General features: G+C 47.8%; 1 protein-coding gene across 3 annotated transcripts in view; it reads left to right on the top strand.

Annotated features, from left to right (window-relative positions):
* PRKCB (protein kinase C beta) overlaps positions 1-17,368 on the top strand; it is a 172,872-nt gene that overhangs the window by 119,658 nt on the left and 35,846 nt on the right. For all 3 annotated transcript variants that reach the window (XM_061599213.1, XM_061599211.1, XM_061599214.1), the window contains exons 10-13: positions 2,163-2,336; positions 6,328-6,419; positions 6,633-6,695; positions 9,796-9,934. In XM_061599213.1, coding sequence (XP_061455197.1) covers positions 2,163-2,336; positions 6,328-6,419; positions 6,633-6,695; positions 9,796-9,934 — 468 coding nt within the window. The remainder of the gene's footprint in view (positions 1-2,162; positions 2,337-6,327; positions 6,420-6,632; positions 6,696-9,795; positions 9,935-17,368) is intronic.

The following is a 17,368-nucleotide window of genomic DNA, read 5'->3' as shown; positions in this document are numbered from 1 at the left end:
TGTCAGTTTTTAACAGTGTGAGCAAGTGAGCAGGTGGGGGGCAGTGGTGTTTATTTCAAAAGCAATCCCGCAGCAAATTGAAGCAATGTATCTTAATAATTGGCAGGGTGTTGTTGGCGTTTTTCGGGAGCCTTCCTTTGGCTTGATTTGATTAACAACGGAAAATTATGTTGGCAGGAAGCTCTACGGCTGGAGTTTATTATAATAAATAAATCTGCAGGTTGCCACAACTGGTTTAAAATATTAGGGGGACAAGTTATTCCACATAAGAGAAAGTGGTGGGCTGGCTTGCGACGCAGCCAAATCGGCATGCTGTGGTTGCGCAAAAGGTGGTGTGAGCGTCTCTAGTCCTGCTTACAGTAGCAGCAGAGCGCTTGCCTTGCATGCAGAAGGTCCCAGGTCAATCCCCAACGGCAGCATCTCCAGGTAGGGCTGGAAAGTCTCTCTCCCTGAAATCCTGGAGAGCTGCTGCCAGTCAGTGTAGACAGTACTGAGCCAGTTGGACCAGTGGTCTGACTCAGTATAAGGCAGTGTCCTATGTGCCTGTGGCTTTGGGGTATGGCCACAGTTCAGTGGGTAGAACATCTGCTTTGCATGTAGAAGGTCCCAGGTTCAAGATCCCCGGCATCGCCAAGTAGGGCTGAGAAGATTCCCTGTATGAAACCCTGGAGAGCTGCTGCCGGTCAGTGTGGAGACAGTACTGAACTGGATGGACTGACGGTCTGCCTGACTCAGTGTAAGACGGTCCCCTAAGTTCCTGTGTTCCACAGCATTTAGTTGCCTGGCTTGATCATGCCAGGGTCCACCTAGTCCCCCTGCCATCACCATCACCCTTGTGCCTTTCTCTGGGGCACCCAAGCAGCCACCGTTGCCTTGGTCACAGTGCCAGAGCTCTTCTTGAGCTTGTCTTGCAAAGGCCCTGGCTTTGTCACAGTAAAAAACAACAACAGTGAGTTTTGGAAGAGTTGCATGCCCAGTAAAGACGCCTTGTTTTTATGCATTGGACTGAGTCTGGATATTGGGAAGGAGGAACTAAACAACCACCCTGAGAAGTAGCTGAGGCAGAGGGGGGTCACCAAAGGAGTTTTATGGCTGATTTCTCTGGTGCTCTATCTACACCAGGCGATGCGTGTGAGTAGCAGATCAGGCGGTGAAGCTGACATATCGGACAAGTCAAGTCGACTTCATGCATCCTGTGGGGGTGGGTGGGCATGGTTTGGCCAATATTGGAGACAAAATATGGAAGCTGCCTAGAGCTTTGTTCTCAGGTACATTATCAATATTTGAATATCAGTGCTTTAAAAACCGCGTGGCTTTCTGCCTTCAGAGCCATACCAGTTGGTGTGCATCACAAGTGGGAAGAATGTTGCTGTTGCACTCAGCCCTGCTTGTGGGCTTCCCTTTGGGGGGTGCATTTGGTTGGCCACTGTGGACAGGAGGCTGGACTGGATGGGCCCCTTTGGCCTGGCCCAGCTGCAGCTCTCTTAAGAACATAAGAAGAGCCTGCTGGATCAGGCCAGTGGCCCATCTAGTCCAGCCTCCTGTCCTCACAGTAGCCAAATCTTCTTAGTAGCCATGGCTTCTCATGATTTTTGATGGTAAAGATTTTGGAATACAAAAGGTTATCTGCAGCCTTTGAACCAGCATTTTCAAACGGCTGAAGAAGGGCTGCCAATAAGCTTCCGGACCAAATTTAAGGTGTTCCTGTTAGCATATAAAGCCGTAAGAGACTTGGAGCCAGCCTGCTTGAAGGATCTGCTTTCTGCGTGGTTCCCTGCCTAGAAGAAACTTTGCTAATTGTCCCTTCTGGCATCCATTTGGCAGCCCCAAGGAACGGGGTGTTTAACACAGCAGCACCTATACTGTGGAATCCACTGCCTTTTCATATTAGCCAGGCGTCACCTGTGTTTAGTTTTAGACGCCAGCTTAAAACTTTTTTATTTACGTGCGCTGACCCTTCCATGTGACCCAGTTCTGTGATTTATGTTGATTTTGTGTACACCGCTTGGAGAAGAAAAATAAATCCTCTTGATTTAACAGTATAGAAACCTATGCATAACCAAACACCAAATATTTCGTCATGCGCACTGGCAGCCGAGGCAGCAGCCCAGGAGGTGTGCTTGTTCTCTATCTCTCTGATGACCACCCTTGTCTTGCTCCAGGTGATGCTGTCCGAAAGGAAAGGGACTGATGAGCTCTACGCTGTGAAGATCCTCAAGAAGGATGTGGTCATCCAAGACGACGATGTGGAATGCACCATGGTGGAGAAGCGAGTGCTGGCTCTGGCCTCAAAGCCCCCATTCCTAACGCAGCTTCATTCTTGCTTCCAAACCATGGTAAGACAGCCTCCCCTCCCACCCCCACACGTCTACCTTAGATCCTGCACAGTTTGTAAAGTGAACCAAGAACATTGCTTTCTTGAGTCCATGCAATACATTCAAATAATTTGGATGCACAGAGAAGCCTCACGCAAAGCTTCAGGACAGGAGGATCTGTATGTTGCTGGCAGGAAGATGAGCTGGATGTGCAGGGACACTGAGTGCTCTTGGAAGGACTAGTCCAAGGAGGAGGAGGAGGCGGCTTGGGATCCAGGGGAGGGGCCCAGGAGTCCAGGCACGGCGGATGAGGATGTTGGGGAGGAGCCCAGTAGCCTGCCCATTGACAGCCCGCTCCTGAGGCTGATGCCAATGGGGGTGACAGGACTCAGCCACTGGTCCCCCTGGGCATGCTGCTGGACCCACCTCCTGTGGCATAGTTCAGGAGGGGGGAATTGGAGGGGGATCTAGCAGAGTCATCCCTGACCCCATTGCCACGGATGCACCGTTGGTGGCACAGGCATAAACAAACTGATCCCATTAGCCAGCCTACCCATAGGCGTGCCTGCTTGCCTGCCCAGTCCCAAGCCGAGAGAAAAGCCCCGCGAAAGTCACTGTGTCCCCCCTGTCCTTTATTCAGGGGATTCCGGGGGCATGTCAAGTGTTCCAACGACGTCTTTGTTTGGGGAGCCCTGCAGCCAAGGATGAGGGCGGCGGGCAGAGAGGGAGGGGCAGAAGGAGTCTGTCGAAGGGAAGCCAGCGCTGTGGGAAGGAGAGGCCTGCCAGGAAGGGCGAGGGAACAATCCACATGGGGCTGGCTAGCAGAAGGAACTGTGTGCGCATGGAGAGAAGGCACTGGATGCTTGAAACAGAGCCCTGCAGGCCGGCCCAGCCGTGAGGCAGAGTGAGGCAGCCTCCTCAGGTGGCCAAGGCTGAAGAGCAGGGAGTGGGCAAAGCTGTCTGTGCCACGTGGCCAGCCCTGCACCCCCTAAGCTAGCTTGCTGCCCGTGTCCAAGAATGAGACAGCTGCCAACCTGGTTGGCATATGGGTTGTATATGGAATGGTAGGGAGGTGCCGTCTTGCCCTTTGCCTTGGGCAGCAAAATGTCTTGGATCAGCCCTGAGTCCTGGCGAAGGGAGAGGAGGCCCTAATGCCCAGGAGCGCTCCTTTGTGGGGAGAGGCTGAACACAGTCAGCTGCTGCAAGGGTTTCGTGGGGGCTTCTCTGCCAGGGGCCCCCCACATGCCTGCCTCAAGAACCTGGCCTGTCCCAAAAGATTCTGGGAAGCATTCTCCTTCGCTGCCTCCCTTCATGATGCGCACGGCCCAGCACGGTCTCCTGGGAACTGCGAGCGTGTCTCAAAATACCCCCCCCCGGCGGTGCAGTGGATGAAGCTCTGGTCCCACTGAGCTGTCCTTCAGAGAAACTCCCTTCTGAGGAGCCCACATATTCACACAATCACCATTTGGGGAAAATGCAGGGCCGTAGAGCCAGAGTGGGCGGGCTTCAGACTTGAAGAACCAACTTTGATCTTTTTTTTACGAGAGGGCCATACCCCGCCAATGAGAAGCAGATGCAAAATGAGGGGTGGGGATGGGGCCGATGCAGAATGGGGGCTCTGGGGGTGGGGCCAGTTACATCCTGCCCTGCATGAGCCGCACACGCTGCTATGGTTTGAGTAGCCATCTGTTAAAAATCCTCTCTGTTGTTGTTGCTGTTAACAGTTAAGAAGCTGCTGTATACTGAGTCAGACCATTGGCCCATCTAGCTCACTGCTGCCTACACTGACTGGCAACAGCCGGTCTCCAGGATTTTGGACACACTTGTCTCCCAGCCCCACCTGGAGATTCCGAGGATTGAACCTTGGACCTTCTGCATGCAAAGCTTAGGACTGCAAATCGTCCAGCTGCCTACTAGTAGATCTTCATCTCCTTTTGCTCGGTCATGCCCTGGAGCAGCCTTCACCAACCTGGTGCCCTTCAACAGCTTTTGACTCCATCAGTCATACCGGGTTGGGGAAGGCTGCCCTAAAGCAATGACTCATCAGGAATATTTGTTTTGAAATGAATGACATTGGGAGGAACGCTTGCAAATTGAACAGTCATTTCCTTGGCTGCTGATGGCAAAAAAACCCCACAAAAAAACACAACCCTAAATTTGTGAGGAAGTGGCCATCAGCACAGCCAGCCCATTTAGACTGTCTACAATAGGAGCTTGGAGGATTACACTGCAACGTCAGCCAGCAACTTGATTTTGCAAAAGGCATTATCTGCGTTGAAAGCTTGTGGGGCTGGGTCCTTTTTGGTGTCTGCTAATGAAACTCCTGCATGTAGCGAAGCTTTTTCACAGAGCCTCTTTCTGACATCGGAAGTGTGTCAGCAAAGGATTAGTTCTCAGAGACTTGCCTGTAGCTTAGCGGTAATCATATTGGTAAGATAATGAAAATGCGTAGCAGAGAGTATTATCAGGTGCCGAGTACAAAGCCCTTTTGATTTGGAGGAGCGCAGCCTCAGCCAGAGCCACTCTTTCCATTTGCTGGCAGGGATGGAAATCTCAAATCTTCATCTCAATGGGAAAGAGAATTAACTTTTTGCCTCAGTGTTTCAGAGCCTTGGGATCCGATCTCGCTCTTCTGGGCTCCTGGGTGAACTGCTGATCCCGGATATAATGGAGGGGGGGGATTAAATGCACCCACCATCTTTTCAGAAGAGACCAGAGCCTTCCTAGTTAGAATGCAGGAAGCTGACTTACACTGAGTCAGGCCCTTGATCAGTATTGTCCACTCTGACTGGCAGGAGCTCTCCAGGGTAGGGATGGAGGAGGAATCCATTCTAAACAAATGTATGCATGGAATTAGGTGGTTCCAACCCAATCTCTTGCATCAAGCTGCCACTTATCTTTGAGCTTCTTGTGCATTGTCATTTTTTTAAAATAAGAAGCCTGACTAAATGCATGCAAAATTATACACAAAAAGTGTGTATATTGTATGCATAGCAGGTATAAAAGAGTCAAGCCACATGCGGTGCTATATTTCTACAGCATAATTTTGTAAGTATGAATGCTTATACAGTTACCGGCATTTGTTGTGTGTATCTGCTTATGTTCTAATTACTTTAGGAAACCAGGAATGTGTATGTGTACAATATTATATGTATCATACCTAACGTACCTCGCAGGGTTGCTGTGAGAATAAAATTGGAGGAAATGCATGTATGCCACCTTGAGCTTCTAAGAGGAAAGGGGTGTTTGGGTGGTAAAAGTGTAACAAACGAACTAAATAAGCGTATAGGGACACTTGCACATTCTGCAGAGCAGCTCCGGAAGAGGAAATTTAGATCAGGACAAGAGGGTTACCCAATCCCCCAATCCAAATGGCTGAATTGTGCCGTTTTTAAAAAACACACAGGAGATCCCCGGAAAAGAGCTTTTTTTCCACTCACAGTGGCCAGAGCTGAGCCTCTGTGCTCTGCTGTTCCTCTTCCCCGGCAGGGCAAGAGCGCAGGACTCCTGCAAGTGCACCCAATGGGTGTCAAGAGGGCCTCTTTGAAACAGCAAGATCCTTGCACCAGGACTCAAGATGCTAAGCTGCAGAGCAGCTTGCTTTTTCACTGGTGCACAAGTGGCTGAAACGTCACTAAAATATCCCCACCACGTGTTTGTGCATACGTGTCCCATGTGGCTTCCTCCGAGGACGACCGAGGCAGCAATTAAGCTTTCATTAATAATCTCTTCAAGCATCTTCCCACATGGCAGGAATGTAAGAAAAATATGATGACTTACAAGGAATAATCAAGCCACGAGAAGCATCCCCAATGATTTAGGGCCGTTTAAGGGCCGCCACTGCAGAATCCTTTCCACAATTGTTCCAAAGTGCTACAGAAAAAGATTCCTTGTGTCATTTAAATCAGGGGTGGGCAGAAGGTGGATGGGGACAGTTCTCTGATCGATTTGCAGTAGATCATTTGTTACCTTGTCCTCTCTCTCTCTCTCTCTTCCCCCCCCCCATTTCTAGGATCGCTTGTATTTTGTAATGGAATATGTGAATGGGGGTGATCTAATGTACCAGATTCAGCAGGTCGGGAGATTTAAGGAGCCCCATGCTGTGTAAGTTGAATGGTCCCTAAAGTTATGCTCAGGCTGAGAGCTTGTACGCAGGTTGGTGGCCCCACGGAGCAAAGGGCTGCCTTGAGGGGGTCTGAGGGGCAGACCTTCTCCTTCCAGGATGGATGCACTCCATGTAATTAGATTTTAAAGCTTTTCATTTCAATTTATCTCCTTTCATTATCACTCTTCCTGTTTTCTAACCTTTCATTGCAGGTTCTACGCGGCCGAGATAGCCATTGGCCTGTTCTTCTTACATAACAAAGGAATCATTTATCGGTAGGTGGGCATGTTTTCTCTCTTCAGTGGCTAGAGAATGCAGCACCCCTCCTGGACAGTGATTGGCATTTGTGGGGGCGGTTCAGGGGCTCTCCGCAGAGGGATGCAGGTTCCACCGCTTGCAAAGCCACTGGCTGCTTCTCTGGCATCAATTTGGCAACCGTCCCTGGAATGTATTTGCAGCAAGCAGAACCACAATCTTCCTAATGTCATCAGCTTATGAACAAATGTGGGTTTTTCCCCTGTCTCCTGGTTTCTATAGGGAAGCAGGCGGATGTGTCTTTGAGACTCTCCTTCCCTCATGGTTTTCAATCTCTGTTTGCCTGACAAGTCACGGTTGGCAGCCTGCAATGAGGGGAGGACCCATTGCTATCTCATCAGTGACACATAAAGCAAGCACTTTAAGAGTGAGATTTGTCTAGAGGCTTGCTGCATAAAGCTGCCATTTGTTGGTTCAGCTGCTAAATGTTCCATGACATGACTTTGGAAGGCTCGAGATGGCTCGTATGCAGAGAGTGGTAATCTATGCAGAAGCCATTATTCCCCCCCCACCCATTTTTATTTATTTATGTATTTATTTATTTTGTTCTTGCTGAGTAGACCTGAGGCCCCACAGAAAAAGCAGAGCAGCCCTGGGAATGTCAGGAGACATCAGCGCCCTCCTGGAAACACCCGGCTGGCTTTGGCAAATGCCACAGAAAGCTGAAGGCAAAGGGTGGCCCTTGACATTATAACATACCGCTGACATTTAACAGATGGAAAATAAAGATGCTTTTGCATCACCTGGACTTCCATTTTTAAAAAATCACTGCCTGGGACACATCGCTGAAGGCTCCACTTTGCTTCTGCAGGGCTGTTCTTCATTTACCCTGGAAAGCATTTTTGCTTTGCTGAAGGGTATGCTAGTATGGGCATAATTGTCTTAGAATACATTGTCAAGGATCCAAGCTACATGTCATCAGCTGCAGCGTGTGTGAAAATGGCCAGCTGTTCCTGTGCATGGAGTGTTGGGGTTCCTACACATTCATGTGCCCTAGAGACAAGATGCATCCCTCCCTAGCACAGAGATTTAAGTCCTAGAGATGCCAGGCAGGGAGGAGCCTGTACCCTGAAGATCAACAGCTCTAGCAGTGGGTGGGTCCCTCTTCCATTTTGCAATAGTTTATTGCTGCTTGATGAGAATTAACAGCATTCTCTTTCTTGACAATTAATTAAGAACATTCTCTTTCCTTGTGACACTGCACATTCCCTTTATGATTTTTTCCATCATTTGGGGGATGGGGAGGGAAATGTTTCAGCCACATCAAAAGCTATGAAATGACTGATCCTGAAGAATGCCATGCTTCAAAAGAGCCCTGGGCCCTGCTGCTTTCAGCACCTTGGAGAGCAACACCTGCATGGTGATAAAGAATTGTCTGTTACTCCACCTCCCTAAAAAGAATTGCTACAGGATTGCAGGAATAATTCCAAGGGTGGCTTGGGCTGGGAAGGGAAAATATAACCAAGGCTGCGTGCATGCCACTATTCCATGCACAAGCTGAAAATGCACAGAATGAAGCACTGGGTGTAGAATTAAGCTTTTTTTAAAAGCAACATTATGTTTCCAGCCCTTGTGATTGCCTATATGGGCCATGATGTGTATAGGCAACACCTGCTGACATAGCAGAAGCCAGGTTTTGGGTGTCCTCCATTCTCCATGATTATCAGCTCTGGATATGTGCTTTGCGTGCCTGGATAGGGAAGGTTGGGTTTGTTTCCATTTATTTTCCCTGAGAAAAATAAAATTGCAGAATGCTTAAAATATGTATAACATTTCTTTGGCTTTCATTACTACACTGGACAATAATATCCTTTGGGTTTTGAAGCAATAACAGGGCAAAATTGCCAATGAATCAAGGAAATAGCTGTCGACAAATTAAGCCATGTTTTAAACCAGTGGAACAGTTGTAACGATGCCAGATAGATCAGCAATATGTCTGTAAATTCTGCATTTTATTTTTATATTAAAAAAAATAATTCTGTGTTGCATTAAGAGTAACATGCAAATCCAGGTATTTAGATACTTAAAAACAATCAAATGAAAATAGTTGTAGATTAGAAATAGTGGTCTAAATCCAGCACAGGGTTATGCTTGCTTAAGCCCTCTGCCTGACTCTGTGTTGGGTTTAAGCCATTGATTTAGCAGTGGTGTCAAGTGCCCGCACTACAATAAATCTGCATTATATTAGCCTGCTGGAACAGCCTTCAGTCACAGCGAGGGTGGTCAGATGGCCTGTTTTACAGAAGGGTGTCTGTTCCAAGCCTGGTTTTAGAAGGGACATTGGGGGGGGGTGAGGTTGCTCATCAACAGTTGGCACCTTGAACAAGTTACTGAGCAAGCACACGCTCTCCTGGTTAGATTCTTCACCACCACAATGAGATGTCTTGCATTTCTTTTTTAAATTATGGGGCTGTAGTCAGCTAAATCCTATGCGGAGTAGACCCATTGAAATGAAGCCACCTGTTAGTCATGGTCATTAACTGCAATGGGTCTTCTCTGAGCAGAACTACCATTGGATACAAGCCGTAGTAATTATGGGTTGAATTCAATTAACCCCTATTCAGAGTAGACCCTTTGAAATGAATGGACCTAAGTTAGGCATGTATCTTAACTTTAGTGGGTCTACTCTGAGTAGGAATGGCACTGAGTACAACCCTGTGTCTAAATTTGCAAATCTCTCAGTTTATGGAAATTGTATGCAAATCTTTGTCCTTTTTCTTGGTGATGGATGAGTGGCCACCCCAGTCACAGCTGAGGGTTCACATGTTGGCAATGTCACCAAAGCCTGGAAGCAGGTTCCATAGAGTTGTAGGTGCCACAACTCAGAAGGCACTTCTGGGGACTGAAGGTTTTCCCCTTTGTGGCATAACCCTTTGACTCCCTTGCCCATCAGCTTCTCATCAAATATTGCTCAAAACGAGGGTTTGAGCTCCCTTCGCTGGAGTCTCCTGGTCTGCTCTGTCACTCCTGACATCCCAGGCGACCTTTTCTGCCTGCCCTTCTTCTGACATTCCCCTCCCATTAGGCTTCCATAACCACAGTCTGTTTTCAACACTGCAGGGACCTGAAACTTGACAATGTGATGCTGGATTCTGAGGGGCATATCAAGATTGCAGATTTTGGCATGTGCAAAGAGAATATCTGGGACGGGGTCACCACCAAGACGTTCTGTGGCACTCCGGACTACATTGCGCCTGAGGTGAGACAGAGAGAGACAAAACCCAATCCTTCCCATTCCATTGGTTTCAGGGAGTCTGCTCTGAGTATGACTAGTGCTGGATATCATCCTTAGTAGTAATCGTCATACGATTCAATAACTTTCCCTTTTACTTTATATAGTACAGATTTATAGACCACTTCATAGCATAAACCCATTGAAGATAAAAGAAGAATAAAACACAAGCTCTAAAAACAATAAAGCCATCCATGCAAACCCTAAAAACAGCAGAACAATTTCATCAGACATAAAACTGGTAATTCTGTGAATGACTGGGTAACAGGGAAAGGCTTCCTATACAAAAATGTCTTCATCATCACACGTGCACACACACTTACGCACAGAGAGACAGACAGAGTTTAGGTGATTACTGTTTATTTTTTTAAAATGGGCTGTTGCTTGATCAAAGAAATCTTAATCAATTAATCAGTTAAATTTGCATACATACATAAAACTAAACACTTGGATGAAAAAGAGTGTGCTTTCTTTATTTTTTAGCACATCAACAAGCCATTAAGTGAGTAAAAATGATGGCTAATCTGGTAGATGCTTACATTGTTGGAAGCTATTATCCATGGTCTCCTGATGAGTGCACACGTTCTTGACTGAAAACAAAATTCCTTTTTATACAAATTAGAAGTGCCAAGATTTTTGGTGCAGAATCACAAATTGCTCTGTGTAATTGAGGGGTCCCTCAAGGGCTGCAGCTCAGTGGCAGAGCCCCTGCCTTACCAGCAGGAAGCACCGGGTTCAGTCGCCGATGGCACTTCCTGGCAGTTCCGTGAAAGGCCCCTGCCTGAATCCTGGGAGAGCCCCTGGCCGTCACTGTGGTCAGTGCATGCATTCAGTGGCCGGAGTTGGTACGAGGCGGCTTCCTGTGTTCCTGAAGGGAAGGGTCACAGATCAGTGGCAGAGCCTGCGCTTTGCATGCCGGCGGCCCTGGGTTAACTCCCTGGTGTCTCCAGGTACCACTTCCTCCTCCCTCCCCCTGCCTTTGTGGTTTCCTCTATTGCACCTTGTGACACCCTTCCCTGGCTCTCCCTGTCAGGTTCCTACCTGCGCGTGGTTACTGCCTGTCTCTAGGCACCACCAGGGACTCCACCAGTCCGGACCGCTCTCTCTTATGGTTTCTCTCCCCGCTCTAGCACAGATCTCAACAGATCCCCCTGCTAGGCAACCACCAGTAACGTCCCAATACTAGTATTCCCAGAGACTCTGAATACTGGTATTGTTATTCTCTTCACCGCTGCCACCATTTGTTACAGTTCCCCTTCAGCCTTGGTCATTACCTTACCCTCCCTTCTGGTCTGTGAAACCCCAGCCAAGGATCAGGCCTTTGGTAAACCAAATTAAGTATTTATTACAGATAACAAAGCTAACAAGATTAACAAGATTTCTTCTTAAGGCACATATGGTTTTACTCAATACTAATCCGAACTCCACCCCCCTCCTTCTCCACTCTCTCCTGGCAAACAACTCTCTAAACCCCACCAAGCAACCCACTCTTTCTCTTCTCCCCCCCAGATTCCACTCTCACTCTTCCTTTTATACGTTCAGCCATTTTAAACACTCAGCCAATCATCTCACATTCTACTGCCCATTCACTCCCCCTCTTTCACTCCACTTACCATGTATCTTCTAAACAACACCACTTATCATATATACATTAACATAGGAACATCACACACCTCCCTCCCCGGCTGGTGCTCGGAGTGCAAGCCGCTGCTGCCCTTGCTACCAGCATGCCCTCTCTCCTTCCAGCCCAGGCAGATTGGGGCAGGGGAAGAGGGGGTGCTGCACAGCAGAAAGCGGCAGCCGATCTGGTTCCGCACTGGACGCTGGCTGGTGCTTGTAAAGGAGAAGGAGGAGGTGGAGAAAGCTGCCTTATACGGAGTCAGGCCAACGGCCCACCTAGCTCAGTGGTGTCTACACTGACTGGCAGCGGCCCTCCAGGGTGTCAGGCAGGGACTTTTCCCAGCCTCTCCTGGTGATGCCGTTGGGGACTGAAGCAGGGACCTTCCGTATGCAAAGCAGGCCCTCTGCCCGGGAGCCACGGCCCTTCCCCATGGCAAAGGAGGCCCTGAGAGAGATGCTGGAGCAGAAACAGAGGAAGTGGCACTGCCTTTGCAGCTCCGTCTCTGTATGGGCTGAACCCTGATGAACCAGGGCCAGTTTTTTTAACTGGGGTAAAGAGATTAATGGAATAAAGATTGCACCCTTAATAAAAGCCCATTTTTTAAAACACAGACTCAAACACCATTTTGTGACTGGTGTCTTGGTGTCTGTGCCCTGAATAGGAGTCTCTAAAGAAACGGAGTGTTATGCTCCTTCGGAATGCTATGATTGATATCTACGGCTGGCCGCGTGTTGGGAAAATAACTCCTCTCCCCGTGTGTCTTTGAGTGGTGTCTGTGAATGCTAAGCGCAATTTGTGTGTTCCTCCTTCCCAGGGAGATGTTTAATTACAACCCTAATGTGTGTTATTTTCCCTTGTTCTGCCAAGATTAATGTGGGAGCCTAGCCAGCATGTGGCTGGATCCCTGTGCATGATTAATGTGCTTTCAGAGTAGAACAAACAATCATTTCCCCATGGTAGGCAACTGGACACCCATCTCTAAAGTGCTTGTTTTTCTTTGCTTTTAATTAATTGTTTTTACTTTTGAAAGAACAGAGAGCAAGACTAGAGGCTACAACATTAAATGGAGTAAATGGAAAATTAGTATAAGTTACTTGGAACAAAGTGCAGAAGTGGCCTAGGAATATTTACAGTAACTGAATAAAGAGGGGACTTTGGTTTCTGGAATAATACCCAGTCCAGCACTGTGAGGCTCACACAGAATGCCCTTGACGTGCATGGTTCACACAGATCTCCTAAACCTTCTCAGACAAACATCAGGTTCAGAAAAAGACATTTAGGAACCAGAATGTTGTAAAGTAAAGTAAGGGAATCTCCTCCAACAATAAACAAGAACTGTAAATGCATTTCAGACAAGAGGATCTACAGTGGTGGGCAAATGTGTGACACCCCCCTCCCCATAGATTGAAGGTGTGGGGAGAGACGGAGGCAATTATGTCCCACCATCAAAGGTTTTCCAAATTGCACTCCTTCCAATGGTCTTCATTCATTTGTGTGGGGAATAAGCATTTCGTCCCATACAAAGAAGTGGGTCGTTGTTCCTCCAACATCACAAATATGCACCCAAGATGAAGGAAGCCTTTATCTCATTGATTGTGGGGGTTTCTCCTTGGTGCCAAAATGGTTATATTGAGTGCTAATGATGGCCAGGAACACAGCAAGCCCTGTAAGCTTTTATCTGGACTGTTTTGAAGGGCTGAAGCTTCACACTCCACCGGTATGCAAACAGCCCTCCCATTTCCTACAAGTGCTTCTAATGCACTTTTTGGGGTGGGCAGATTTGCACCAAGTTCCCCCAAGGCTAGAAAAAAGGATAAATGACGGGATCTCTTCCTGAGGAGCTGGAGAGGTGATGATGCTTCACACCTGGAGCCCTCCCTTGTGAGTTGTTTCATTATCTCCAAATGAGCAAGGCCTAACTCTCCACGCAGTCTGGATGATGGGAATTCCCTCAGCCCACTGAAGCTTGGTGGATTTGACGGGGGTCCAACTTGGGCTGTCCTTTGCTGCAGCTGGAATGGGGGGAGGCAACTACTGTTCTGTTGGCCCAGCTACAACAAGGCCAGGTCCCTTGGATTTGGCACAGTTTGGAGGCTTCATCCTGCCCTCCAAGAGCAGAGTCCAATTTCCGACACTTACGTGGGGATGTCAGGCATTTCCCATGGAAACAGGAATTGAAATTGCCAATGTCCGCTTATTTTCCACATGTCTGGAACGGAAATCAATCATCCAGCAAAAACTATTGGTCTTCGCTGTTGTTGCATTCAGTCCACAAATAGATGTGTAATTGATTACTCCCCCCAGTCCAATTTGCATTGTGTTTCCTTTGCACTTAAATGAAGGGGGGAGGAATAATGTAATTAATTAATTACGTAAAATTCTGCCACAACAAACAGCAAGGCAAATAACATAGTTTTTGTTGGAAGCTGAACCGCAGATGAACGGAAACAGTGCTGGATGCAACAAACACCCGTCAAAATGGAAATGGATGCCTTCTTACAGTGCTACTTCCCTCAATTCAGACCTCCCCCCGCTAGCTCTCTCCCACCCCACCCTTTGGCCTCACCTTCCCTGCCCCTCCCTCACCTTAGAACCTCTAGGTCTGCTTCAGAAGAGAACCTGCATGGCAACCAGGAAAGAGAGAGCGTGAGTGGCCCATTTGTCCTAGTCCTGCCCTCCCCTTGACCTCTTGCCTCTGAAATATATGTGGCCCTCTGGCCTAAACATGCAAGGAGTGGTGAGGAGGAACAGTCACTGCACCACCAGCATCCTTGGGTCCTTTGCCCCGAGGGGAAGGAGTTCTGCCCAATCAGAGTGCCCCCATCTGTTTTCCATCCTTTCCAGTAAGCCCCTGCTGCTGCCAGGGGAAAGGCTGTCTTTTTCTTCCTGACTGCCTTCCCCCACCAAGCAATCTAACATTCCCTTGTGCGTCCTTGAGAGCACCTTGAAGTAGCATAGAATTTGGCTTAGAGGTGGAGTGGTAAGAGAATAATAGACACCACATGAATTAAAAGTTTTCTAAATGGATTTTAAAGCACAGCTCGTAGGAAAAAGGGTTGACACGGGTAGTGACAAGCACGCAGGCACGCATTCCCTGCAAAGGAGTACAAAGTACAGCCAAATAAATATAGGTTTTAAACGCAATCCAGCTTTCCTTCTCTCTCTGAACACAGCCCCTAACGCTGAAGACTTACACCAGATTTGCCATATCTCACACCCTCCAGCCTGTCATGTCTTCCCTTTGTGTCTTGAGAGCTGCCTTGATCTGAGCACCAAAGGAGCGACTCCCCTGCAAGGGAAGGTTGCAGCATTTGGGGCTTTTTAGTTTAGAGAAAAGGCGAGTCAGAGGTCACATGAGAGAAGTGTATAAAAGTATGCATGGCATGGAGAGAGTGGAGAGAGACAAGCTTTTTCTCCCTCTCTCATAACATTAGAACTCGTGGACATCCCGTGAAGCTGAATGTTGGAAAATTCAGGCCAGACAAATGAAAGGACTTATTCACACAGCGCAGTTAAAGCTGTGGGATTCACTCCCACATGAGGCAGAGATGGCCACCAACTTGGATGCCTTTACAAGAGGATTAGACAAATTAATGGAGGACAATAAGGCGACCAGCGGCTACTAGCCATCATGACTGCGCTGCCACCGTGGTCAGGTGCAGTATACCTGAGAGAGTGCTCTTGCGCTCAGGCCCTGCTTGTGGGCTTCCCAGGGGCATTTGGTTGGCCACTGTGAGAACAGGAGGCTGGACTAGACGAGTCACTGGCCTGATCCAGCAGGCTCTTCTTACGTTCTTAGGAAGTCACTGGGCAGATATAGCCTAGGGCTACGTGACTCCTCTGACTCCCAGTCCACACATTTCAAGGGAGTGCAAGAGTTTTAATTCTACAGGCTACAGACATAGCCTACATGCCATCTGCCCCATACTTAGTCATTCGACCACCTTCCAGACTGGTCCCTGGAAAAGTCTAAACAAACCTACATGCAAGATTTATATTTTTAGATAACAGAATGTTTCCTTTGCAGGAGCCCATGTGGCAGGTGTAGGGAACCTTTGGCCCTCCAGATGTTGCTGAACTACAACTCCCATCATCCCTCAGCCAAATCTACAGGATTATTGTAAAGATAAATTGGGGGAGTATCATGCCTTGATCTCTGTAGAGTGAAAAGGCATGATATAAAAGTGATATGACAGGCTTTCTTTTTATATTTTCTGCTTAATTTAATCATTCTTTCATATTTGTATGTGTTCCTGGTAAGGCGAGGCCTGCTGCATAAATCTGCAGTTTAGGGTGTTCATGTAGGAAATGTTAATGCAATGCAATATGGCTTTAAAAGGCTGGAAGCAGATGGAACAGGGCAGTGTGAACATTCACTGCTTTAACGCATTTGCACAGAGTGGATGGATGTCTGTGGGTAGGAAGGTCGCCTCCAGTGCCTGTGAGGTTGCTGATTTACCGGCCATTTCATGCAAGGACAGAAAGTTCCCGTTGGGAATCTTGCCCCTTTTTGAGAGAAGATTGGGGTACTCCATGTAAGATGCTTGTGTCCCAGTCAGAGCAGTTGGGGTGGAAAGTAGGATCAGGGACAAGCATCCCTTGGCGAAGAGCACGATTGAGTCTGTGTATATTTCTCAGCAATTACCATGCAATTTGCATTTATGTTTGAATATATGAATCTTTTTGGACTAGAAATATGTAATTAGGATGAATAAATGGTGTAATGGTTTTGCATTAAGTAACAGATGGCAGTGCCTGAGGCCTGTCAAACCCCGTGTGCTGAAATGAGGCAGACAAATGGGCTTCCAAAGAGCCCTTCAAAGTGCAGAGTTGTTTTCTCCTTGCACGCTTCGGGGCTTTCCGTGTCAGCCCCTAACATGAAGTTTCTCCAAGAAAACTTTGATTTCTTGCTCAGTGGCTCCTTCTCCACTGATAGAACCCCCATTTCTGTCCTACTGTTCCTTTGCTGATTTCGTTTCTACCAGAGACTGGGATGAGCTGCTTTTGACATAGAAACTTTTAAGTCATATTATTTATTATTACATTTGTATTCTGCCTTACCTCCAAGGAGCTCAAGGGGGCATACACATGGGTCTCCCCCTTTCCATTTTATCCTCACAACAACCCTGTGAAGTAGGCTAGGCTGAGAGATGGCGACGCCCAAGGCCACCCAGTGAGCTGCATGGCTGACTGGGGGATTTGGACCTTGGTCCTAGTCTGACACTGTAACCACTACATCCCATTAGCCACCAAAGTGGCCAAATCCCTTCACTCTTCTTGCTTTTGATTCTCATCCAGGGCTTGTTCACACATGTTTTCTCTTGATGGGAGAATCAAGTGGAAGTCATGATTTGCAGGCATGAAAGGCCTCCCAAAAAACGGGACTTCTGGGTCCTCTGCAGAAAATAACGCTTGGCCATTCGTCCCCACTGATGGGACAGAGGGCTTCCCCTGCTGAACAGAAGGCTGTAACTTCATTGCCTTCCCTCCTTGCTGTGGTCATAAAAAAGCTAGAGGGTGCTTCCAGACAGCCTGTTTATCGAGCATTTATCCTGATTCCTTTGCAGGAAGGTTAGATGACGTTGCATGAAAGCAAGTGTTATCCCACACACTTTCCAGTATGTTTCCCCACCACTTTGTTTGTCGCAAAAAGTCTGAACTTTTGGGGACGCGAGTTTGTCGTGCAAGACCTCCCAATCACCTGTAATTTGTATGACCTGAATCTGCCGGTATGTGATCGATGGACTGCCATCAAGTCGCTTCCGACTTATGGCAACCTT

The sequence above is a fragment of the Rhineura floridana genome, chromosome 17 (assembly GCF_030035675.1).
Source record: "Rhineura floridana isolate rRhiFlo1 chromosome 17, rRhiFlo1.hap2, whole genome shotgun sequence".
Taxonomy (NCBI): Eukaryota; Metazoa; Chordata; class Lepidosauria; order Squamata; family Rhineuridae; genus Rhineura; species Rhineura floridana.
Note: the sequence above shows the minus strand (reverse complement) of the source record. Positions and strands in the feature narration are given on the sequence as shown.